The following is a 27,455-nucleotide window of genomic DNA, read 5'->3' as shown; positions in this document are numbered from 1 at the left end:
AATGAATATCTTCTTGGTGCCCCTCTCCTGGCCTTCTCTTATAGGGGTTGGGATACCAGATATTTTTGCAAGATAATAATAAAAAAAAGAGTATCTATGATTGGTTTTCCTTTGTCTACATAATATACACTCTTTGACCGGTGGTTCTTAAATCTCGTGGTAGTTGACTTTTTAACCATATACATAATTTAATCAAACCATGAATAGGTTTGATTTAGGTAATTTGATACTGCTTACAGATCACCAGCTTGTGTGACTCAAATTCCGTTGCTCTTCTCAGCGTTAACATTTGACTCATTAAATGGTTTATAGTAAATGGCTTGCAGTATAATGTAGAAAGCAAATTCAGCTGGATCTTAATTTATAAAATGAAAGTATTAATTAGAGGAGGTGATTGTGGAAGTCTTTCCTGGCCTAATTTTGTGACTGATGTTGAAATCCACATTACCTAAAAGCGTATTTCAACAGCAGAGGAAACAACAGACATTATAGCTTGACTGCTGTTTTGAAATCATCAAGGGTTGATTAAAAAAAAAAAAAGTCTCTAAGAACTTGATTGCAGCCCAATATCTTAACAAAAAGGAGGGAATCTTTTTTTGTTGTTTTCATTTTTCACCAGGCTTCGAATGCATGCCAGGCAGCATACTAAATTGTCAGTGATAAGTTTAAAATTTATACCATTTACAGGTTAGTATATGGGACAGTATTTCTATAATGGATAACTTGGTATAGCTGTGGGATGACAAACAGATACTCAAAGATAAAAAAGAAGCCAGAAAAGTAATCAGAAAACAGAATCTGTGTTTATATGCTTGACAGAGTTTTAATTTCCGTGATGCCATTTTAATGCTTGTCTTAGCTCAGATGAAATGCTACACGTCTTAGGTGTGAATTCAAGAATATCCAGAAAAAAAATATTGCTGATTCAGAGGGTTATGATATTGAGGTTAAAGTATTCATTTAGCATATATATTTTGGGAAAAAAATTTTTGTTTTGAAGTTTTCATTGTAGGTTATTTTTATCCTGAGAACTAGGATGCTGATTTTATTGACCAGTAGGAAATTCAGTGACAGATGCTTCATGTTACCTTTTAACGAGGAAAATTAAAGACGGTGATACTCAGCCTTCAAAATAAGGTCATTCGTTCCCTCCTGTTTCTTCAACAGTTCTCATTGTATCAAATGGATAAAGAGGGAAATGCCTTTGGTGTGAAAAAAAATTAGGACACCTCACTGTGCTCACACTCTGTAAAGCAAGAGTGTTTTAGATTTATGTTTTTTAAGTACACTGGCATTGCTATCTAAAACTGTTATCTGGGAACTCCCACAACAAAAGATACGTTATTAAAGGTTTGATTGACAAGATAAAACTGGCTAAAATGCAGATCTTGTTGGCCTAACTATCATTTGGGCAGAAGAAATGTGTAATTTAATGCAGATATTACACAATAAATAATATACTTTTTAGTGCTTTTAAGGAAGGCTTACGCTCAATCTGTTGCATAAAAGCTGAAAATATCTTCCTTATAGAAAAAAAGCATTGTAAATTTTTTTAAAGCCACATTGAACTGGTTATTTCTATTCAGAATCTTAATACTTTTGTTAGTCATATGGTAAATAATCTAGTAATGTTTTTGTACTAATATATTGAAATTTCTAGAGTATTTAAACTTTTTTCATTGGAAGACTGTTATAGTATTGAAAATAATGTGTTGTAAGTTAATATTGTTGAACTCAGAAAGGTATTTCTGTATACTGTGATCTTCATAGTAGTTATAAAGCTAGTGTATTTGTTAATTGGGTTTGCTAAGTTGCTGCGTGGAGAAAATCCAACGAAGGAAAGCTGATTTGCTAATTTTTAGATAGGCCAAATTTCAGTTATTGCTGATGTAATTGTATAGTTACTACTGGGTAATTTTATGTAATCAATTTAGAATTAGAATCACCCCTTACACTCATAAGGCTTATAGGTGACACTCCCTGTGACAGCATAATGATTTATTGAGCAGAAAATCACATTTTATTACTGTGTCTCAGGTGTGAGCTGTTGGCAGTTTAGCTAAAAATTTCCTGTGCTACTTTTCCAGATGCAATTTGTGTTTTAGGGTGTTTTGTCTTCATTGTCAGCAAGTAGATTTATTGGTGCTATGATGTCTGTGAATCCATGCAAGTGAAGCAGACAGAGCCCTTCCTTTTTGAATTTTATATAGATTACCCAGGTGCAAATATGACTAGCGTAATATAGAATTAAAGTTGTAGGATTATATATAGAAGTAGAGAACGAATTTTTATATTATGTGCTCAGTGAATAATATATTATGAAATAATGACGTGCTCAGTGAAATCAGTGAAAATCAGGGAATAATCAGTATTGATGGTTGTATGCTAAGTTTAACTGTGCTGGTTAACTCGTACTTGGAATTTTAAAACAGATATTATAGTGAATTTTTAAAGAATTCTGCTCGGAGGAGCCTTGTGCTTACATCGTTGGTTGTTATATGCTAGTTATGTAGTAGCATATATGTATTATGTATATGTATATGTAATATATGTTATGTATTATGTATACATAAATATATGTATATGTAATATATGTTATGTATTATGTATACAAAAATATATGTGTATGTAATATATGTTATGTATTATGTATACATAAATATATATTTTCCTTGTGAAAGAAATAAAAGTGTAATTTCTCTCCTGAAGGGAACCAGCCACTTATAATTTTAGTTATATCATTCATGATCTAGAGTTCCATGATAACATTAATTCAGCCAGTTAGCCACAGATGTGATAGAAAAATATGGTAATGATGCAGTTAAATGCCTTTTTAAAAATTAAGTGCATTAATTTGTTTAAGTTGTAATTTGTGAAAAGATTGATCCAGTATAGAAACATTAGGCTTTTATTTTTTTTAATAACATATTTAGTTCTTGGTTTGTGGCTACTTTTTTTTTGTCTTGTGGTTAAGTTGATACTTGAGCTCTGATGATATTCATGCTTCTTTGTTTTACAGGCCCTGGGATGTTTGCTGTATAAACTTTGTTTCTTCACTCTTCCTTTTGGTGAGAGTCAGGTTGCTATCTGTGATGGCAGCTTCACCATCCCAGACAATTCCCGTTACTCCCATAACATACATTGTTTAATAAGTAAGTACTTGGAAAATTTATTAAAAAAATTATAAGATAACCGTACTTAGGGCCTGCTGTTTCCATTCCTTTACCTAAACCTAGTCTTTTAATTTCATGTATTATAATTTTATGAAACTACAGTCAAGAAATACATTGAAAAAGATGTTTATAAGACTTCTATAGGAATGAAAGCAGATTAATTAATGATTAGTACATGGATATTTTTAAGCTCTAGATAAGGTTTTATAAAACATAGAGATTATATAATTAAGGAAACTGGAATTTCTGGAAAAACTTACAGCGTAACATTTAATTATTCAGTCTGAACTTTTGAAATCCAAATATCCAGACCTGTTGCTTCTTTAGATCACAGTATTGCCAATCTTAGATAGTAGTTTATTTGGCCACTCTTTTTAATATTCCTTATTGATTATAAAATTAGAAAGCAACCTAAGTGTATGTCAGAAGGAGAAATCCTGTGGGCCTTTGATTCCAAAAGAATACCTCAGTTTTCATTACAGCCTCTTTTAAGAATTTTTTCTTCCTTTTTGACAGGTACTGTAATTTAATATTTTATATACGCACATGGTACAATTTTCTGAAAAAGATGATTTGGGGGAGGAGGAGGATCATCAGATATAAAATATGTTAGGAAGTTGCAGTATTTAAACAGCACTGCCCTGCACTGTTTCGATTAAAGTGTTTCTAGCATTTCTACTCTGTTTTTTTCCATTTTAAACATCCTCTGTCATAGCCTCCAGCCACTGAGATCAGTGCAGTAGAAAAGAGGGTCAATGTAAATATATTTGAGGTTGTGTATAATAAAGATAGCAGTTCAACTCAGTGGGGAAAAACAGATGGAAATACAAAACTTTATTATCCACTTGTGGATGAAAAATCAGACTGGATCTCTACTTCAAACATTATGCTAAAATTTCAGATAAATCAAAGACTTAAATGCAAAAAATAAAACATAAATGTACTTGAAGAAAATAGGTCTGAATTTATTTATAACACTGGAGTAGATAATGTGTAAACTAGGCTTTTAATCTCAGGAAATAGAAAAGATGAATCCATTGACATATAAATTTAAACCATTAAAAATTCCCCCAAACCATGAACCCAAGCATAAAGTCAAATGGTAAACTGGAAAAAAAATTTATTACACACTTGACAATTGGCTAACTTTTGTAATTTATGTTACACATTTGACAATTGGCTAACTCATGTAACTCAAAAAGAAAAGGGCAAACACTCCAGAAGAAAAATAATCAAAAGAAAATGGAGGATAGGGAGGGTGGGAGGGAGGGAGACACAAGAGGGAAGAGACATGGGAACATATGTATATGTATAACTGATTCACTTTGTTATAAAGCAGAAACTAACACACCATTGTAAAGCAATTATACTCCAATAAAGATGTAAAAAAAAAAAAAGAACCTTACATTCTAGAGCAAGGGTCAGCAAACTTTTTCTGTAAAAGGCCAGACAGTCAGTAAATAGCTAAGCTTTGCAGACCATAGAGTCTCTGTTACAATGACTCAACTCTGCTGTTTTACTGAAAGCAGTCACAGACAATATGTAAATGAATGAGTGTGGTCATGTTCCAATGAAACTTTAATTACAAGAACAGGCAGCAGGAAGAGTGTAGGGTCTAATAGGCCATCAAAAGGACCATGGCTTTAATTATGAGATGAGGGGGCCACTGAGCTCTTTGGGTAGAAGAGTAACATTATTTTTGTGAAAAAGCATCATTATTAAAAAGGATCATTTCAGCTACTATGTGAAGAGTAGTCAGTAGAGGGGTAAGGAGGCAAGAAGATGGGAAAGGTATAAGCTCAGCGAGACGTTCAGAAGTTACTCCAAGAAAACAAGAGTGAGATGAATTTGTCTTGCACCAGGATAGTAGCAGTGATGGGGGCAAGATGTCGTCTAATTCTGATTATATTTACAAGATATAGTCATCATGATTTGCTAGTGGATTGGATGGGAGGGTGAAAGAAGAAGAGAGGCAAGGATGACTCCAAGGTTTTATGACCTGAGTGAGGAGAAGAATGGAGGTGCCTTTACCGTGATTGGGAAATACATGTGGGACGAGCCAGTTTTGGAAGGAAAATCAGTTTAGTTTTGGACATATTAAGCTCAAGGTGACCATTATATACTAAAGTGGAGATATTAAACAGGCTATCAGTTATATGACTCTGGAGTTCAGGAAAGAAGTTGTGGTTGATATAAATTTAGGTCTTAAGTTAGATAGTACTTAAAACCATGAGACAGGAAGAGGTCACCTTAAGTGCACGTATATAAACAAAAGAAGTTTATAATACAAACCCTGAGTTACTCCAATATTTGGAGGAACCAACAAAGGACACTCAGAAGTAGCAGAAAGAGAGGAAGAAAACCTAAAGAGAGTGGTATCCCCAAAACTAAGTGAAACCAGGCTTTAAGAACAACTGCTTCAAATACTAACAATAGGTCAAGTAAAACGAGGACTGAAAGCTGACCACTGGATCAACAACAGAGAAGTCATCAGTGACTCTTAACAAGAACTGTTTCAATGAAGTGCTGGGGACCAAAGTCTAAGTGGAATGAGTTCAAAAGAGAATATAAATTTCAGAGTCGAGTCATTAAGTATGCACGACTCTTTTCTATAGGAGGATGTGGTGCCAAAGGAGTTTGTTTGTTTAGATGGGAGATTTTATAGCATGTTTGTTTGCTGATAGGAACTTACTGTATTCCAAAATGACTAACTATATAGTTACACTATGGATTAAAATCACAGCCCTGAACTATCACACAATGTTATCCTGAGAAAGATAAAAAAAAAAAAAAGAAAAGAAAACGGAGCCTAAAAGGATATCTAGCTTTACTTTGCAAACTTATTTAAAGCATGATCTTTTTGTTTCTTTAATGTGGATTTGCTCATACATGTTGGAAATCAGAGAATTATGTCAGTTGAACACAAAAATTACATTGCTTCACGTGGAATGCTTTTCCTAGGCGAGGGGAGGCAGGGCAGCGGTGGGGGAGCTGGCGTTATAACTTGTAGGGAAAGGAAGTCGCCCTGAGCTTGGCTGCTGCACTGCCAGCTTGTAGACTTTCCACTACAACTGGAGAACATTAATAAGAATGCTTGTACCTGAGGTTTTCTTCCCAGAGAGGTCTACCTCTCAGCTTTTGTGTGACTCTCTACCAATGGATGGCCTCCTGACTAGCACACTCGCTGGCTCGGAACTGCACTTTTATCTTATTGGTTGAGAACCTCCTAGTCTTATTTTGATGTGTTTTTATGTCCTCGTGGCAGCCTTCAGCCAAATTAAGCTACCTGCCTGGTCAGCCCAAGTTACCTTCCCAGATACCAGTTAATGTTTTTGTCAGTGTTCTGGTGACAGAGCTGTATAGTTTTTTTTTTCAGTGGTTTGTCCCAGCTCTCTTTTCCTCATTAGCCCTGTTATTTTTAGCCTGCCATTTTGCAGAATGTGAATTTTTTTTAGAGCGCAAACATACTTTAGAGTATATTTGAATAAACTTCATACCCATAAGCTGCTCTGTCTTATCCAGTTGCTTTCTTCCTTCATTGTCCAAAAATTAGGGCATCAAAAGCATGGAAAAAACTCATTAATTGGAATGCTCAAAAAATAGATTGAGGAATTTACTTTGGCAGTTGAGTGTTCTGGCTAATTGAAGTTTAACCTTTTGTTGAAGCCCTTGTTGTAAATCATTGTATCTGTGGCACTGTTTTGTTGTTAAGTATAATGCTTTAATCACAACTGGACTGAGGATTTTATTGAGGATCTTGCAGTGTCTTCGCAACTCAGTATTCTCATTGGACAAAACTGTATGAGAGGCTGGACAGTATATACCCTGATTCATGATTTAATTTGCTTATAGTGATGAAATCTTATTTTTTTTTGATAGCTACAAGAAATTTCTTGTTTATTTGCACAGCTATAAATGAGAGATTTTCAACATTTCATTCAGAATGCAACAGTGTAGATTCTAAGAGATCCAGTCGTTTCCAATCTTCCCTCTTGCCACAGCCAGTTTATATCTCAGGTTTACAAGTCCTGCTTAAACTTCAGACACAGGCTCCAGTACACTAACTCTGCAACCTAGGATTAGGTTCTCATTTGAGTAGACTGATAAATCACATACCAGCTACAGCTCCTACAGCCTGTAGGGATGGGATGGGATTCTGTTTCACATGTGAGGCTTCTTTCTATTTGAGATCTTATTTTCTTGTGTTAGGTTTGTTTGTTTTCCTTCTCTATGTATGTGTGTATGGGTATGTGTGTTTGTGTATAGTAGGAAGGTAGAAAAGCTAAACACTGCAGATAATTTTAGGATCTAATTGGACTCTAGTTCATTGATGCTTTACTGGGCATCATATGCTTGCTTTATTTTTCAATAAATGTACAGATTTTAGTTTTTATCAGTGTTAGTATAAATTTGGCCATGTATTAATTTCTTTGAACTGATTTCTCAGAGCTAGGCAGAAATAAAAAAACAAGGTTGAATAAAATAAAAGCACTCAAGTAAATGTTGGTATTTTATCTCCCATCAAAGGGCTTTTGTGGACTTTACTTTTTAAATATTGTCTTGAGTAGTAAAAGCTTAATAACAAAGTAGGGATTTTTTAAAACCCGAACATACTTATCTATAATGCAGTGGTTTTTAGAAAACATTTAGATTCTTTGCAATTTTATTTTATTTATTTATTTATTTTGCGGTATATGGGCCTCTCACTGTTGTGGCCTCTCCTGCTGCGGAGCACAGCCACTCCCCGGCATGTGGGATCCTCCCGGACCGGGGCACGAACCCATGTCCCCTGCATCGGCAGGCGGACTCCCAACCACTGCGCCACCAGGGAAGCCCTGCAATTTTATTTTTTACGTTTTTCGCATGTGACCATGCCTGTTTCTCACTATCCTATTTAGGTTCCTCTGTCTGCTTTTATAATAAACTAATTGGTGATTTACATTGCTTTCAAGTAAATTCTACCTTCAGAAACAAGAAACTACCTAGCTGTGCTCATAGTTTTTGAAAGTGAAGCTTTTTATTGCCAACTGTCTATTCATACAATGTAGTTGCCCCACATTTATTTATAAGATAAAACATTTAAAAAATATATCTTCTTAGTATGAATAGATTTACTAATGCTGTTTACATCTATTTTATATGATTCAAGATTTTTGAAAATGAAATAGCCATGCTTAATCTTTGTTAAAACTGTATGGTTTGTGGTTATATAAGTATTTGAATATACTTTTGATTATCACCAGTTTGGTCAAGGGTAGTTATTATTATATAGTAATATTTAATATATTAATGATAATAATTGTTAATTATATTAACTACTGTCCACAAAGCTCAGTTTATTAACTTTCTGCAGACTTTACTTCTTAAAAGTAGCAATTATTTAGAATTTTCCTTCTTAGCTTCTGTTAACTTTTCCAGTAGACAAGTAATGGAGATGGATTGCAGGCGGCAATGAGGAGAGAATCACTTTGCATTTTTGGATCTAAGAGTTGAAAAGAACTTAGAGAATATTTAGAGGAGAATGAGAAGCATAACTAACGGGATTACTGAATAGTTTTGATGAGTGAACAGAAGGCTGGTTGCTTCACCTTTCTTTTAGCTTCTGTTATGGTAGTTAAGGAAGTACATTGTGGAGATTAAGAGCAATTTGGCCTCCGGAGCCAAATGGCCTAGGCTTGCATCTGCTCTGTCACCTATTTGGTACAGGATACGGGGCAGCTCCATTTATTTCAGTTTGATTTCTAAAATGAGCATATTAAATGACCTACCTCTTAAGGTTATTGTGAAAATTAAATGAATTATGAGAAGTGCTTCTTAGTATGTGTGAGTACTCAGAAAGAGATGGCCTTTAATACTACTATCATTATTACTACTATAGCTCCCACTACCACTACTACTGACGTCATTATAATTCTTCCTGAGCTAACCTAATTTTTGATTTTCTGGGTGAGGGTCAGGGCATCTGCTGTCAGATACTAAGTAGGATGTACTTTCCCTGCAGAGGTTTCTTTGGATGCTTTGAAGCCAAACTTGGTTTTTCAGGTTAAGGTTGGATATCAAACGTTTACCATAATTTATCATATATTCCAGAATATACTGTTAAATGTAACTACTAAGATTAATTTTCTTAACTCTTAACTTTGTGCATGAAATAGTGATGTATAATATATAATGAACCAGTCTGTTCTCTGTATCTGTCTTTTTTTTTTTTTTAAGTGAGATCATATGGTATTTGTTGTCTGTCTGACCAATTTCACTTAGCATAATGCCCTCACGTTCATTCATGTTGTTGCAGATGGCAAGATTTCCTTCTCTTTTTTTAGTGACTGAGTAATATTTCCATGGTGTGTGTGTGTGTGTGTGTGTGTGTGTGTGTGTGTGTGTGTGTGTATGCCTCTCATTTTCTTTATCCATTCATCCATTGATGGATACTTAGGTTGCTTCCATATCTTGGCTTTTGTAAATAATGCTGCAGTGAACACGGGGGAGCAGATATCTTTTTGAGTTAGTGTTTTTGTTTCCTTCAGATACATACTCAGAAGGAGAATTGATGGATTATATGGTACTCTATTTTCAACTTTTTGAAAGACCTCTGTACTGTTTACCACAGTAGCTGTACCAATTTACATTCCCACCAGCATTGCACAAGGGTTCCCTTTTTTCCACATTCTACCAACACTTGTTATTTCTTGTTGTTTTGATAATAAATACATTTATTTTAATACCTGTTTTCTGTGGGAAACCAGGAACTTGCTTATTTAGATACACTTAAAATTCATTATGGAAGTTAAAAAATACATATAAATATAGGCAGAACAGTGCAGTGGTTTATCATGTACCTGCCACCCAGCTTCAGTGATTATCAACTCATGGCCAATCTTGCTTCATTTATGCTCTTCACCCACTGTCTTCCTATATATTTTTTTGTTGAAAAAAATCTCAGACATTTTAATGTACCTTTGAAAAGAAATCAGAGATTAAGATAGGGTTTCCTTGAAGGTTTTCAGTCATTGGCTCTGGGTTACCATTTGGGGAGATGTAAAGAGAGGGCTGTGATCAATAACTTTTAGGAACAGCTACCAGGGCTATCCCAAATATACTATCCTGGCATATTTATAGTGCCATTAGTCTTTACATTATGATTGAACACATTTATTTAATTAGCTGCTAAATTTGGTTTCATTTCAACAGTCCATAGAATAAGGTTTGTAGAACATCTTTGCCTAACATGTAAGTTTCTATAATACTTTCCATAGGTCAACAGACAAAAATAACAAGTTAATGCTTGAAGTATTTATGATTGCAAAATTAGAGTGGGTATTTCTCTTTTCAGGTAAATTACTATAAGTGTAATAGCTGGAAGTCTGTGGGAGAGAAAAAGTGTCTTTGTGGAAGGAAAAAATATTAACAAATTTTAAGCAGGAACATTCTTTTGAGACCTCTGTCCAAAGTATTTTCCTGTTAAATTTGTTGAGCTGTTAGATTAGAGATGCTGGTTTAACTTTTACTTAGGACCCAGTATGGATCCATCATTTTAGGTAACTTGAATGGAAACTACTTCATTTAATTTTTGGTGTGCGTCCTCGATGTAACCGTAGGGTTAACTTGGCCACTGCTGTGCTGCAGCAGCCACTGCTCCTTTAGCTGCTCCTTTTGCTAGAATATGCATGGATGGTGTACTTTCCTTTGCAAAATTAGAATAAGCATAATTAATTCAGTTGCCTTGGGCAAGTGATTTTTATCAGATAGTCTGATACATGAGTTGGAAATACTGTGGTGGTTTAGTCATATAGTACCTTCAGTGCTGAGACTGTTTTGTGTTCTTAGGTTGAGTTAGTGATATTTGTGTCAATAGAAAGAGTCACACAAGTAAGAGGAGCAGAGAAATATCCTTACATTTCTATTATGGCTTACTTTTTAAAGGTCGATTTTATATTTACAGTAGAATCAAGGTTAATGGGAATGGTCTTGTGCTGACTCACATGATCGTATTAAGTTGGGTAAACAAGGGTGTATTCTAGCTTCTCTGTCTTTTTTAAAAAACTTAATTACTAGGGGGCTTCCCTGGTGGCGCAGTGGTTGAGAGTCCACCTGCCGATGCAGGGGACACGGGTTCGTGCCCCGGTCCGGGAAGATCCCACATGCCGCGGAGCGGCTGGGCCCGTGAGCCATGGCCGCTGAGCCTGCGCGTCTGGAGCCTGTGCTCCGCAACGGGAGAGGCCACAACAGTGAGAGGCCCGCGTACCGCAAAAAAACAAAAACAAAAACAAAAACAAAACTTAATTACTTGATTCACTTTTGGATGAATTAGACACATGTATTCCTTAATCCACTCCTTCTCCTCAGGAGCATATTTCTATAGATGAAATGGTTTTATTGTCATGAAGTAGGAGTTAATAAAACACTAGACTTGAGGTTTAATTATTGTGAGAGAAAATGGCTTTGGATCAACTACTTAAAAATGGAAATTGTCATTTTTGGTAGATATGCTCCAGTGTTTAGCTGGATTAGAACTGATACCTCTACACTCCAGATTACATCATTCAGTAATCTAGGAGTACATTTTGCAATCCATTCTTTTGGAGAGTTTGAAAAATTACATTATTAAGTGCTTTAACAGTGCCTTATTGAGATTTTTTTCTTTTTTTTTAAATGGCTGATAACCTTCAATATAAAAATATTCAGAGATAAAAATGTAACCATGGTCTACTGTGGGTTTCAGCCTCTTTATACTTTGAATTTAGAACCAAATTAGAGATGGGGCACAGGATCTCATTAGATAAAATGACAAAGCAGATTGCAGAAGGGACTCTGAAGCCAAATGGGCCTATTAATGCATATACAACCCCCAAATATACTCTCACAGAGTCATAGACAATGTTGGAAAACCATGGACTGCTTCCACAGAAGTAGGCCACTTGGCAAAACATGGTTCTGTAGAGAACATACATGTCCTGAGAATAAACTGTTGAAAGAAAGAGCAACAGAGATGGACACGTGTAGGTGCCTATTTCTTTTCTTCTAGTCTAAATTAGACAAATCACTGTCTTTCCCTTGGCGAGGACTGTATTATACTAATAGAGAGAGGTCACTAGCACAGTGGTTTTCAAACCGCTTGACGGTGATCCATGGTAAAAAATACATTTTACATATACATACACATAAAACAAGTTTCTTGAAACATTGCTTATACTTACAGTAATGCACTCTAATGTTTTCTATTCTACTTTACTAAAACAAATGCTAGTCATGACCTTTTAGGCTGATTTTATGTCACATAAATGGTATCAGTACAGTTCGGCAAGCGGAAGTGCCTCCAGAAGATGTATTCCCACATGGAAACATGAGCCAGGGGAGTTAGAGGTCCTTTTGTTTGCTTATGAGATGTTATCAGTTCTACCCACATTGGTAAAAGTCTGTTTAAATTTATCCCCATATCATGTACTGTTGTTACTTTTAAAACATGTAATATCTGTTGGTATCAAGATAAAATATAACTTTGGAGGATGAAATAAACCTTGTAGATTTTTCAGATCTTTTCTGGATTTGAATGAAGTTGAATATGCATTAATAAATATTAGACTTAAATGTTCTGAGTTATTTCTAACAATGGTGATACAATAGTAAAATATCAATTTTGTAAGTGATATCTGTTAGCCTTTTTAAATAAATAAAATCAAGTGATATGCAGAATATAATAAACCGAGTCCAGAATCTCCCAAATAAATTTTTGTATGTGCTTAGTGTCACTTGCCAAACAACCATGTTTTTAGCAAATAAATTTATCATGCTGTTGGAGATGTATTACACATTGTTCAAATATTACTTAAGTTTGAAAGGTAGATTTAATTCATTTTGATTTATAATTTTAATTTAGCTGTTTATATACCTTGATATCTCTGTACATAATTTTGTTAGTACATTTTAGAATATTATCTAATTAACGCTGTAAATTTTACATTGCAGATAGGTTTAAAAATTATTTGAATAAGATGAGAACTTAGAGTTAATCAATGAAGCAGCGTTAGAATATGAAGACTGCTTTAACAAAATATGGATTTTTTACATATGTAATTGAGTATAAATGTCAGCCTTCTTGTGAAATTGTAAATTAACAAGTAGTTCAAGAAATTGACAAGTGGTAGTGGTCATTTTGGTTAGAAGAAAGGTCAGGCCTTCCAAGCAATGCTGTAGGGTTGGTGTGAAATCTGTTCATAATAGAACCACGAAATTATGCTTGTACTTCTGAACATGATGTGGATAGCATGTTGAAATACAGAACTATGATGAATATTGCTATCATCAGCGTGGGAAGAAAGCATGTTTTAGGAAAATTATAGTGCCAACCCTCTACTACTTTGTTAAACAGACTATAATGCATACAAATTCAGTCTTCTCTTAAATGATTTAGGAGCACTTAAAAATTAGTAGAGATATTTTAGATAATAGTGAAAATAAGGACCCCTACTACAGCCCTGGAACTTTTTTGGATAATTCCCCAGTGTTCACTAAACTTACTTTTTCTTTTGCGTTAGGGTCCCAGAAAAATACTCATATTTGTCGTTCATACTTTCAGTACAGAACTGTTCTAGGACTGGTTTGTCTTTAGTTTGGGATATTGTATAAAATAGCAATTCTAATGTTTTCTATATACGTTAACAAAGTTTGGTGGAATCATCACTGCTCTTAGAATGGAAATATATATATATTTATTTTATCCTTTTAATGTACCCCTAATTGCTTCCGTGTTCAATGAAACGTCTTAACATTTTGATCTATTCTTGCAGGGTTCATGCTTGAACCAGATCCAGAACGTAGACCCGATATATTTCAAGTGTCATATTTTGCATTTAAATTTGCCAAAAAGGATTGTCCAGTCTCCAACATCAATGTAAGTAGTTTTGCAAGTAGGATATGAATTTAAAACACATTTTATCTGTGTGGATATATATACTTTCAGAGTTACTTGTTTCAAGACAAGTGGTCTCATGGTATGTTTGTGATTAGTATTTTTGATACAAAGCTACAGTTGCCAAACTATGTACTGTGGTGCTCTGGGGAGCTACAGTGGATTGAGGGCACTGCAGGATGTTTTGCATGTTTGAGGGAAACACAGTGACCTCTGTCTGATACAGCACAAACTACTATTATTAAGTTGTTTGGGCCTAACTGTTGAAAAAACAGGACTGTTAGATTTTTGGGGAGCAGGGTGGGGCCGGGTGTCATGAAAAATTACTGAGACACTAAGCACCCTAAAGTTTGGTTACCTTTGGCATAAAGAGCATAGGCGTTGTAAATGCAGAGAACTGGGTTCAATTCTGTCTTTATCAGTGACTGATTTTGTATATTTTGGGGAGTTACTTAATAGTTTGTTACTTTTTCTGTAAAACAGGGATAGTAATTATGAGGATTAGAAATAATAAGTGTAAAACCCAGTGTCTAGTGCAGGGAAGCTGAGTTGGTAATAGCTATTACCATGCAAAGGCTTTGAATTGTATCTGGTGTCTGCATACTTAACTACATCAGATTAACGGTATATGGCGAGTCTGCTAATTTTAATAAAAGTCTAGAATCATCAGTGATTTTTAAGCTGTTCTCAACATTGTGAAGATCATTCTGGCCTGACTTGTTTTATAGGCTTCCTTTGTGTATAACTTAATCCACCCCACTGAGAAAAAAGAAGGAATTTGGTACCTTTTCCTTTTTGTTTTTTGAAGTTCTTACTATGTCAATATAATATATTCTTGGTTGAAGCTGAAAGTCATTACTAACATTCTTGTAATGAAAGTAGCTTTATTTGACATTTGCCTGGATTTTTAGCTTTTCACTCAGCAAACATTTATTGAGTACTTACTATAAGCCAAACATTATAGAGGATAAACAAATGAGTGAAGCCTCTCCTCTTGTTTTCTAGACTTGACAAGCAGTGTCATGAAAATTACCTGCAGTATGTAAAACAACACGGTATTCATGTGCTTGGTGTTTTGCTGCTTCTTCCAAAGAGTGTGAAATAGTCATTGATTTACAAGTGTAATATAATCCTTTATACCCAAGATTTACCCATTTGTAAAGTGGATATAATGATGTTGTTCTGTTTATTTTCCAAGGGTTTCTGTGGAACACAAATATGAAAGTGACATTTGTTTAACATGCACTGATATTTGCAAATATATGTGAACAATTTATAGATATCTGAGGTGAAGAGATTGTCTCACAGACAATACTTTTAAAATTTAAGAGTGTATCTGTAGTGTTTAAGTAAAGCTTTCTGCAATTGAAATAAAAACTAAAATGAAAAGTTTTATTTTTTCTTCCAAGAATTCTCCTATTCCTTCAGCTCTTCCTGAACCGATGACTGCTAGTGAAGCAGCTTCTAGGAAAAGCCAAATAAAAGCCAGGTAGGCAAAACTATGCTGAAATTTGAAAAGGCATTTAAGAAAAAAGAGGACAGTTCTTGTTTTTAATCCTAGCAAGTGTCATTCATTAAATATCATCTTCACCCACAAAAAGTGTCGTATTCCTTATTGGAAGTACAGAATAAGCTTTCTTATATAACAGGGTTTGACAGCAGTTGCACTTGAACTGCTACCTCTCAGCAATCACGAAGTGATTGTGTAACTGCTGATGTTACACTGGGTCCTTTTACAGGGGGAAGTTGTCATTTCGTCACATGGCAACTAATTTATGAGATTTTATGTTTTACTTAATAGCTAGTATGATTTTGTTTAATTTACTGAAAGAAAAAATAGCTATGTATATTTTATAATGAGTGGTTATAATGGTAATACTTTTAAGACTGATAAAGAAATATAATGTTTTAAATAATTTTTTTTTTTTTTTTTTGCGGTACGCGGGCCTCTCACTGTTGTGGCCTCTCCCGTTGCGGAGCACAGGCTCCGGACGCGCAGGCCCAGCGGCTATGGCTCACGGGCCCACCCAGCCGCTCCGCGGCATGTGGGATCTTCCTGGACCGGGGCACGAACCCGTGTCCCCTGCATCGGCAGGCGGACTCTCAACCACTGCGCCACCAGGGAAGCCCTTAAATAATTTTTATAGTTCTTTACTACATTAATGTTTGATACGAATTACATAGGTTAAGACCTAAATCTGACTAATGATTGAATTAATGACTGATTTTTTTTATTTTTCTCGTGCTTTCTTTTTTGAGTTTAAAAGTTAATAAGCAGGACTGTATTTTACATTATCAGACAGGCGTAATATTACATTTGGGGAGATTTCTTGGCCACAGTTTTTTGTATTGTATTTTACTTATGCAAAGTATTTTATTTGACATAAAATACATAAAAAATATTTGTCACGCACTTGTTACATTCAAGATACAGATACTGAGACCACAAAGAAAAAGCAGCAGTGTTTATTTCCAAGGAGCTCTGATCCAAATGAAGATAGACGGGTGAACAGTCACACCTTGATAGATATCAGGCAGCTCTGAGGGTGGAGGAAGGGAAAGAAGACAGGAGCACAGGAAGAATCCGGTGGGAGTTGCTGGACTCTTTTCTTGAAGGATGAATAGTCTAGTCACTCGGAATGATGGGCAGTGAAACCATAGCAGGCAAACATTGCCGATGAGGACAGCCTTTGTGAAACTACAAGGCTGGGGCATAATAAGGGCACATGTACAGGAGTGGTGGGAAATGAAGATGAGGAGGGGGTAGGTAAATATCAGTCATGAGCAACTTTATATGTCATGCTGAGAAATTTGGATTTTGGCCTTTAGACCGGTGAGTTTTCAACTTTGCAGTCAGTTCTACTATTTGGAACTTGGTTGTCAGGTGTGTTATAAATAATCTGTTATTTGTAAATTATTGAAATATCACTTGAGAATGACTTAGTTTTTTTAAAAAAATATGGCATCACTCTAAAAACATTATCTTCATTCACTTAAATTTAAAATACTCTTTTGAGTAAGAGACGAAGGAGTAATGTGATGTCTAACTTGCAGGAATCCAGCATGACTGACTGTCTTACCCATGACATAGCTGTAGTTAGCAACTGCTGTTATAGTTGAGTGGTCATTATGAATTATTGTAGGACTTGTCAGTTGAATTTTATTGTTACTTATATTTTAAAATAATTATTTTGTTAATGATTAAATCTTTAAGAAAGTAGATACAAATTTTTTAAAAAGCATGAGTCAGCTGAACAGTAATGCTTTGAATATCTTTTCACCATGACACGTTACAGCTATACAATTATAAGGAAATGAAATAGTTAATGACATAGTTAACTAAAATTCACAGTGCTAGTCATAGTATGTTAAATCTATACATTATGTATATTAAAAAAAATAGGGTTCATTGGTGCTTATTGGTCAATAATATAAGTTTATTTTTTATTGATAGTATCAGTAAAGAAGTTGAAAAATTCTAAATGTTAAAAAGTTGTAAATCATTTTTTTTTTCCATGTAAAAGGCATATTTCCAGAGAGGGGAGGAGGGGGAATCTTTAAATAGCCAGTATCATTATTTACATGTTTTAAAGCTTTTATGGATATTATCTGCCTGCCCTGCCTTCAGTCAGTGGCACTTTTTGTTTCACTTCTTAAAACCCCCCATCCACCTCCCCAAAATTTGCATCTGCTCTTGGGACTGTTACGCATGTGAAACTTATATGATTTATATCTTAAAGATGGAAGGGTTGAGAATCACTGCCCTGGCAGATGGAAACACTGAGGGATTTTAAGAGAAGAGAGTGTATTTTAGGAAGATTGTTCAGGCTAGTCAGCAGAAAAGAAAAGAAAGGAAGCAAAAAACCAGCTCTTTGTCTGCTACAATAGTGCAAAGGAAGCTGCAGTAGCAGTGTTGATGTCAGTAATTACTCGTTCTTTCATTTTAGTTAAGTTTGTATTTTCACTTTGCTGAATCTGTCCAGGCATTCTCCTCCCATTTCTTCATAGACCGCTTACTTTCTTTTACTGTCTGATGAAATCACATTTATGTTTAACCTCCAGTTCTCACCTGCGCCTTCTCTAGCCAAGTTAGGTTAAAGGTAAAATTACTCCTCCATGAAACTCTTGACAGTATTAGCTTAGCGCTGGTTACTTTTTCTGTCTTATATTTTATTATATTTTCATGAACATGTGCCATATTTTCCTAGGTAGGCTGTAAATTCTTTGAAGACTGAGCCCTATTAGCTGGATATCAGTAATTGTATAATAGATATTGGTACATTAGTGAAATAAGTTAGGAAACACTAGACTAAACAAAGTCTGCAGAACTTTTAATATGCTTTTTAGAGGTTTGCCCTGCTCGTGTGTTGTGAATCCTTTATGGAGCTATTTAGAACAGGAACAAGGCAGGGTGAGGTCTGGCCTATATACTACCCACTTAATGAAGAATGGGTAGGCAAATAGAAAGATTGTATACAGTATTTCCCCCAAACTACTTAAGTTTAGGGAGTACAGCATTGGTTTTAGTGCCATATCCATAATTTGAACTCAATAAATAATTAGATTAAATGAGATATAATTGGTTACATGTATACATGATCTTTTTATAGCCTTTTAGTTCTATTTTCGTATGACTTGTACCATCCCCATCCCGTGTAAAACATAAATGTTATTTTTAGAAAACAGCACACATACAGTGCATTTCTATGATTTTCCAAAATCTTTTGATTCAATTTCACATCCTTTCTTTCTGAGAAAGATAGTTGTTGAGAGGGCTCCCTCTTGTGGTATCTCCAGATAGAGGAAAGAACTGTAGAGTCCTGTGCAGTTATGATAGACTGGACTTCCTCTAAATGCCGCAGATGTGTACTTGATAAATCATAAGTATGCAAAACTTTTAAGCGTCAGATCATTTTGAAAATGTGCTAAGGGAACTTGATAAAGAGATTTTATTGCAATCCTTTTGAAAAGTGAGCATAGACCCTATTAAGAAGTATTCGAGTTTTTTGTTCTGAATTTATAGAAAGCAGAGTTGATAAATACGTAAGTTAAAGATTTTTCCTGGCTATTTTTGAAAGAGAAAAGCAAATGTCTGTGTCTTCTTGAATTATATTTAGTGTCTCTTGCTTTCAAAACTGCTTTCCACTTGACCACTCACATTTGTGGCCTAAACTAAGTCCTAGTGGGAAAACCTTTATATAATTTCCATTCAGTGTTTTAAGTAAAGCAAAGTTAAAGATTTAAGATGCTGAATGTGAGCTGATAGCTCCACCAGTTAAAAGTTTTGGCTTCTTTTGTTTTGCATGCCTTAGGCCCTATTCTTTTTTTTTTTCCTTAAGCCAAGAGTCCAAGCTAAAGGAGCCTGTTGTTTGTTGTTTCTTATTTTTGTTTCTCTGACTGGTTTAGAGAGTTGGCTCTGTTTTGTCCAAAACCTTATTGAGAAGACTTCTGTTTGCTTCCTTTATTTTATCTCCTTAAGAGCAATTCTATACTCCTTTTTTGCCAGCTCCGGTGGCAGACTATAAGTGGTAGCAATCTGGCTTAAGGAAATTGGTTAGGTTTATTTTATTTACTTCCTTATCTTCATTAAACATTTAGTACTTGAAAATGAGACTTAGGAAGAAGCCAAGAGGACGAACATGACCATCAGTAATAATAAATATGCATCTGTTGAAATAGATCCTTTATAGAACAAATAGTAAGTTAGAAATGATCCCAGTATTTGGAATGACATGTGTTCTTCTGTTGTAGAATAACAGATACCATTGGACCAACAGAAACCTCAATTGCACCAAGACAGAGACCAAAGGCGAATTCTACTACTGCCACTCCTAGTGTGCTGACCATTCAAAGTTCAGCAATACCTGTTAAAGTCCCAGCTCCTGGTGAATTCAGTAACCACAGACCAAAAGGTGATACAGCTCTGCCAACCTCGTCCCCTTTTTAGTTAATTTACATAAACCTTTTATGGCTCGATTTCCTAGAAATGTAAATTATTGGCAGACTTACTGTTGTGAAGCAGATATGTCACATAGTGCTTTAAGAAACATAAAGCTACTAATGTCTAATAAACCCACCTAATTGTTTTCCTAATGTTGTCAGCAAAAGTAAGGTATGGGTAGTATAAAAGTATGGTATGAAAAGCTCACAACCTGCTTATCTCTAGAGTCATCGACTAGTAGGGTTCGAGGTTGATACTAAAGTTCAAGAGTATAGAAAATTCTATATTGTATTGGAAAGGAGGAATTTGAAACTCTAGGCTTACAAAGCTTTAATGTTAAAGTGTTTTCAACTAGTATGTTTTAAATTAGGATACTCTAATGGTTAAAAGCCTACATGTTGAGTCTTAAGAACCTGGATTTGAGTCCTATTTCTCCTATTTTTTAGTAATATGTGTTATGAAAATACTAGTACCTATCTTATGGGACTGTTGTGAAGACTAAATGACTGCATACTATAATGCCTGCCACATAATATGTCCTTAAGAAATGTTCACTATTAACTACTGTTACTACTATTAGGTAAAGTATATGCTCAAGGAAGACATTTATGTTATCTGATGTAACATAAGCCTGTGGTGATCAGGCATACCCGATGGAGGAATAGGGAAAGGGAAAAGGGAACAAAAGGGGAATTTGAAGTCTTTTATGTCCAATTCCCATTTTACCATTTCTTAGACTCACTGTTCTCTTCTGTAAAATGGGAAAACAGCCATTCTGCCTATTATAAAGAGTAAATAACAAGGTGTATGGTATCTAGGAAAATTCTGTTTCATGGTAAGCATTCAGTGTTTGGGTTGGAGATGCTATTCGGTTTTATTTTATTTTTTGCGGTACACGGGCCTCTCACTGTTGTGGCCTCTCCCGTTGCGGAGCACAGGCTCCGGACGCGCAGGCTCAGCGGCCATGGCTCACGGGCCCAGCCGCTCTGCGGCATGTGGGATCTTCCCGGACCGGAGCACGAACCCGCGTCCCCTGCATCGGCAGGCGGACTCTCAACCACTGCGCCACCAGGGAAGCCCTGTACATCTCTTAACATTGCTTTTCTCATTAAATCTTATATAAAAAGTACGGAATCTAAAAAAAAAAAAGTCATGAAGAACCTAGGGGCAAGATGGGAATAAAGACGCAGACCTACTAGAGAATGGACTTGAGGGTATGGGGAGGGCGAAGGGTAAGCTGTGACAAAGTGAGAGAGTGGCATGGACATATATACACTACCAAACATAAAATAGATAGCTAGTGGGAAGCAGCCGCATAGCACAGGGAGATCAGCTCGGTGCTTTGTGACCACCTAGAGGGGTGGGATAGGGAGGGTGGGAGGGAGGGAGACGCAAGAGGAAGGAGATATGGGGATACATGTATATGCAGCGCTGATTCACTTTGTTATAAAGCAGGAACTAACATACCATTGTAAAGCAATTATACTCCAATAAAGATGTTAAAAAAAAAAGTAACACATGAATAAAATTTTAAAATATATTCATACAATACAATAGCATTCAGAACAATGTAGAAGTCCCCATTCTTTTTCTTTCCAGAGTAAACTAGCAGCAGTTAGGTATACACCCTCCTAGTCCTTTTTTATGTTCTTGCATGCATATACACAGATATAAATAATTCACGTTGGGTTAAACACAAATGGATTCGTACTATACATAGTTCTCTACAACTTGATTTTTTTTAAACCTAATATACTTTGGAGAGCTTTGCATATCAGTGCATGTAGATCTACCATGTAGTTTTTAATAGGTATGTGATATTCCATCATATGAATGTACGATAGTTTATAAAACTTTTTTGGTTATTTCCAATGTTTGCTATTATTAATAGCGTTGTGGTAAACATCTATATAATGAACACTTGATTTCCATGTCAGCATTCTTCTGAGGAAGCTATTAAAGTACACTCATTTAAAATTATTCAGATACTGCCAAATTACCATCCAAAGAAGACTTCAGAAATTTATGCTACAGCACCAACGAGGTGTGAGTGTCCTTTCACCTTGTCTTTACCAACACTTGATAGTATTGTTTTTTTAAAAATGTTTCCCTATTGACAGGTGAAACATTTTTGATTTTATTTTAATATTCCTGATTAACGGTACTGTTTCACGTTTACTGACCATTTGTTTTCTTCTGTGAATTGTCTTTTGCAATTTTCCATGAGATTGTTTGTTTTTTATTTACTTTTTATTGCTCTGAAGATTTTATCTTTATGTATTCTGAATATTCTTTGCCAAATATATTGTAAATATTTTCTTCCAGTTTATCATTTGTCTTTAACTCATGAACTTACTGAACTTCTCTGAGCCTTCATTTCATCATTTGCAAAATGGGGAATAATAGTATGAGGATTTAATGATGTACTCGGAAGCATGGTTTTCATGTAGGATTGTAGTGTTGTTTTTTGGGAGTTCTCCGGTGCTCTGTGGGCTTGGCTTGAGAAACAAGGAGCTCTATTCAGCTTGATAACACTAAAGAGAAGTCACAGTTTGTGAGGTGAGAGGTGAGTTCCATGAGTTATTGCATGATGCTCATTGGCTTGTGATTGCGCTTCACCTGCAGCTGAAAGTGTTCTCCAGTTAGACATCAGGGCCTTAAAAGATGAATGTATAGCTCAGGAGCTGAACTTTTTAATACTCTTCCAACTGGAAATAAATACACTTAAAAGGCTAATCGTGGTTATGTCTGTGTGGCGGAATTATGGTTTTAATTTTCTTCCTGTACTTTTATAAACATTTTCAAGAATAATTAAAATGAACATGCCATTTTTTTGTAATTGGAAGAATTAGAAATAGTTATAAAACGATTTTCGTAGAGGTGTTGAATTTAAGGCCTGTGGAGTGTTTTTTTTTTTTAACATTTTTATTGGAGTATAATTGCTTTACAATGGTATGTTAGTTTCTGCTTTATAACAAAGTGAATCAGTTATACATATACATATATCCCCATATCTCCTCCCTCTTGCATCTCCCTCCCTCCCACCCTCCCTATCCCACCCCTCTAGGTGGTCACAAAGCACCGAGCTGATCTCCCTGTGCTATGCGGCTGCTTTCCACTAGCTAACTATTTTACATTTGGTAGTGTATATATGTCCATATATACACTACCACTCTCTCACTTTGTCCCAGCTTACCCTTCCCCCTCCCCGTATCCTCAAGTCCATTCTCTAGTAGGTCTGCGTCTTTATTCCCATCTTGCCCCTAGGTTCTTCATGACCATTTTTTTTTTTTTTTTAGATTCCATATGTATGTGTTAGCATACGGTATTTTTTTTTCTCTTTCTGACTTACTTCACTCTGTATGACAGACTCTAGGTCCATCCACCTCACTACAAATAACTCAATTTCGTGTCTTTTTATGGCTGAGTAATATTCCATTGTATATATGTGCCACATCTTCTTTCTCCATTCATCTGTCGATGGACACTTAGGTTGCTTCCATGTCCTGGCTATTGTAAATAGAGCTGCAGTGAACATTGTGGTACATGACTCTTTTTGAATTATAGTTTTTTCAGGGTATATGCCCAGTAGTGGGATTGCTGGGTCGTATGGTAGTTCTATTTTTAGTTTTTTAAGGAACCTCCATACTGTTCTCCACAGTGGCTGTATCAATTTACATTCCCACCAACAGTGTATGAAGGTTCCCTTTTCTCCACACACTCTCCAGCATTTATTGTTTGTAGATCTGATGATGGCCATTCTGACTGGTGTGAGGTGATATCTCATATTGTAGTTTTGATTTGCATTTCTCTAATGATTAATGATGTTGAGCATTCTTTCATGTGTTTATTGGCAATCTGTATATCTTCTTTGGAGAAATGTCTATTTAGGTCTTCTGCCTGTTTTTGGATTGGATTTTTCGTTTTTTTGATATTGAGCTACATGAGCTGCTTGTAAATTTTGGAGATTAATCCTTTGTCAGTTGCTTCATTTGCAAATATTTTCTCCCATTCTGAGGGTTGTCTTTTCTTCTTGTTTATGGTTTCCTTTGCTGTGCAAAAGTTTTTAAGTTTCATTAGGTCCATTTGTTTATTTTTGTTTTTATTTCCATTTCTCTAGGAGGTGGGTCAAAAAGGATTGTGCTGTGATTTATGTCATAGAGTGTTCTGCCTATGTTTTCCTCTAAGAGTTTGATAGTTTCTGGCCTTACATTTAGGTCTTGAATCCATTTTGAGTTTATTTTTGTGTATGGTGTTAGGGAGTGTTCTAATTTCATTCTTTTACATGTAGCTGTCCAGTTTTCCCAGCACCACTTATTGAAGAGACTGTCTTTTCTGCACTGTATATTCTTAAGGCCTGTGGAGGTTTGAAGACATTAACATTGATGAAAAAGAATCCTTCTCTCTCTCTTCTTGCACTCTCCGTCCTTTTCTCCCCTTAGGGTTAAAGAGTCATATTTGAATTTATGGTAACTTGTTGGAAGAGAATATAGAAATTATAGTATATTGAATTTCCTCTTTTTGAAGTTGTCTGTCTCATCCTTTTTCGGTTATTTCAAAAGTTTATTCACAGGATTTTCCTATGGTAAAATTTATAAAGCTTATAAAAAAATGCCTGTTTAGGAGACAGTGTTAGTAGATTCACTACAGCAGCATTTATTGAACATCTGTTATGTAAAAAGTTCTTTGGGGCACTAAAAGAAATAATAAATAAGTCTTCACCCCATCCTTCAGTTAGGAAATAACCATGTAAACAATTAATATGTGCAAGGCAAAAAGAAACTTTATAAACTGAGTGGAAGCACTAAAGGAAGGAAGAAGGAAGAGAGATTTGAGATAAACTTTAAAGGTAAGAAGAGTTGCAGTGGGTGGAAAGTGGCATTTTAGACAGAGAATCATGTCAGCAAAGATGCAGACTCGTGATGGTGCATGATACAGTTGAGAAATGTGGAGCATTTCAAATTGGCATGGTTGGTGTGTTCATGGAGAGATGAAGTGTGAAAGATTAAGTGTTTCTGAGATGTTGACTTGTTCACGAGTGGTAACTGACAAAATTAACTTTCATGGGTACTTTTATTATAGTAAATAATTCCTTTAGAGTATACGCACATGGAAGTTTCTATAAGATGAGGATATGAATGCCTTGGTTAATGATTATTGGAATGCGTGTTTTGAAATGCAGCCATTTTATTGAAGTCATGAGTATGTTAATGTAAGTTTTCGGAAACCTCTTATAGGAGCGCTGAGACCTGGAAATGGCCCTGAGATTTTACTGGGTCAGGGGCCCACTCAGCAGCCTCCACAGCAGCATCGAGTACTTCAGCAGTTACAGCAGGGAGACTGGAGATTGCAGCAGCTTCATCTGCAGCATCGTCATCCTCAGCAGCAACAGCAGCTACTTCAGGATGCTTATATGCAGCAGGTGATTCTTTCGTTACTTGAGATACAGAAGTACTGTTGTGGAATTCATGCCGCTCTTGAATAGCAGTGAATTCCCTTTTGTATCATGGGTACTTTGAACTGTAGATTGGAGTAAACATTTTGCTCAGTTTCCTGATTATTAAAAGAATATGTAGTTTGGACTTCTGTAGTGGTGCAGTGGTTAAAAGTCAGCCTGCCAATGCAGGGGACACGGGTTCGAGTCCTGGTCCGGGAAGATCCCACATGCCAGGGAGCAACTAAGCCCGTGTGCCACAACTACTGAGCCCACATGCCACAGCTACTGAAGCCTGCATGCCTAGAGCTTACGCTCCACAACAAGAGAAGCCACTGCAGTGAGAAGCCTGAGCACCACAACGAAGAGCAGCCCCCACTCGACGCAGCTAGAGAAAGCCTTCTCACAGCAGTGAAGACCCAATGCAGCCAAAAATAAATAAATAAAAAATTTAAAAAAAAGAATATATATTTTATTTGCATTCTGTGAGATACTCAAGAATACTCCTGTTGTAATAGGTTGTATCGTGGCTTTTTGAAGCAAACGATGTTCACCCAGTCATGTGGCATTGCAAATAAGTACTGCAATTTATGATGAATATTATCTTTTTCAGGTTACATTTTGAGTTCATATATATAGCCTAATAATGTTATTGTTGGAAAGGTGATACTAAGACTTTCAGAAGTAATATTGTCTTGGGTTTTTGTTATTTTTTCTTTTTTTGCCTTTGTTGGGTGTGTGTGTGTGTGTGTGTGTGTAGGGTTGGCATTTACAGTTGGAAGGGACATAGAAAAATATGACCTGAAGTTCTAGTCTGTCCTTTGCCTCATCAGAACCTGCGCATCTCTAGTTAGCACTAAACTATTTTAAATTTAATGACTGTCATCATCATCCTTCCATCATTTTCTGAACTATTTTTGAGCCAGTTTATATGTATGCTACTTCTCATGGGTGTACCCCGTCCTCTGGTCTTGACTGATAGACCCAGAGTGGAGGATAGTTAAATAGGGGTGCCATTGGATGGCCAGAAGATATCATTGAAGGGGAGACAGAGGATCTTGGGAATTTACTGTAATGGTTCCTGGACACAAGTCACTTCAGGGGTCTTCATTAGCTGGTAAACGTGTTTAGGTTTAGGTTTCTTCCAGACATCCTTAAACTGTGCTGGAGATGGTTTTAGTTGAATCTGTTATGTTTCATTGATAATTTTGAAACCAATTCCAATAAGCTGATTTAAGTTATAGTCACTTACTGACTATAGGTATCTTACATTAGTGTTTGGACTATTGAGTACCCAAGTCATTGTTATGGTAAGATCAATACCTAAAAAAAAAGGTTCTCGCACAAAAAAGGCATGAGTAATACTGATGAGTTTGTTTTTCCAATTGTAGTATCAACATGCAGTGCAACAGCAACAGATACTTCAACAACAGTTTTTAATGCATTCAGTATATCAGCCGCAACCTTCTGCATCACAGTATCCTACAATGGTAAGCGTTACGTAATTTCTAGAGATTTCTCTCTGAGTATACATTCCAATGTTGGAATTCACAGTACGAATTGTATTATTCAGAATTTAATAATTCAGAATCAACTCCTTAGTTTATTAACATGTATTTTATCAAAGCCAGATATGTATTCTCAAGCAGCTTTACATTGGGCTGAACGTGGATCTGGCACATCTTATCTGATAGTATAAGGAGATGATTGGTTACCCAGGATCTCTTGTCATATGTCTCTCTCATTTGGCAAATGTCTGTTGAAGAAAAGAAAAGAAAAGAAACCCAAAGGAAAGTTGCATTTGCTTCAGAGAATAGTTTGACCTGTTTTTACAGCAACTGCTATACCAAGTGACTTTAAACTACCATATCATTTTTTATTAAACTATTTAAAGGAGAATTTTTGAATCCTGCCAGGTGACGCTAACTTTCCAGTTCCTTTTTTTTTTAATTGAGGTATAATTGACATAAGATTATATTCGTTTACCTGAAACTGTCT

At 35.6% G+C, this 27,455-nt stretch overlaps 1 protein-coding gene across 2 annotated transcripts in view; it reads left to right on the top strand.

The window, feature by feature from the left end:
- BMP2K (BMP2 inducible kinase) overlaps nucleotides 1-27,455 on the top strand; it is a 119,561-nt gene that overhangs the window by 67,567 nt on the left and 24,539 nt on the right. For both annotated transcript variants that reach the window (XM_060012295.2, XM_060012294.2), the window contains exons 7-12: nucleotides 3,020-3,152; nucleotides 13,961-14,064; nucleotides 15,492-15,571; nucleotides 19,834-19,994; nucleotides 25,261-25,445; nucleotides 26,849-26,947. In XM_060012295.2, coding sequence (XP_059868278.1) covers nucleotides 3,020-3,152; nucleotides 13,961-14,064; nucleotides 15,492-15,571; nucleotides 19,834-19,994; nucleotides 25,261-25,445; nucleotides 26,849-26,947 — 762 coding nt within the window. The remainder of the gene's footprint in view (nucleotides 1-3,019; nucleotides 3,153-13,960; nucleotides 14,065-15,491; nucleotides 15,572-19,833; nucleotides 19,995-25,260; nucleotides 25,446-26,848; nucleotides 26,948-27,455) is intronic.

This window comes from Delphinus delphis, chromosome 5, assembly GCF_949987515.2.
Source record: "Delphinus delphis chromosome 5, mDelDel1.2, whole genome shotgun sequence".
Taxonomy (NCBI): Eukaryota; Metazoa; Chordata; class Mammalia; order Artiodactyla; family Delphinidae; genus Delphinus; species Delphinus delphis.
The sequence above is the reverse complement of the archived record's forward strand: the minus strand, read 5'-3'. Positions and strand labels throughout refer to the sequence as shown.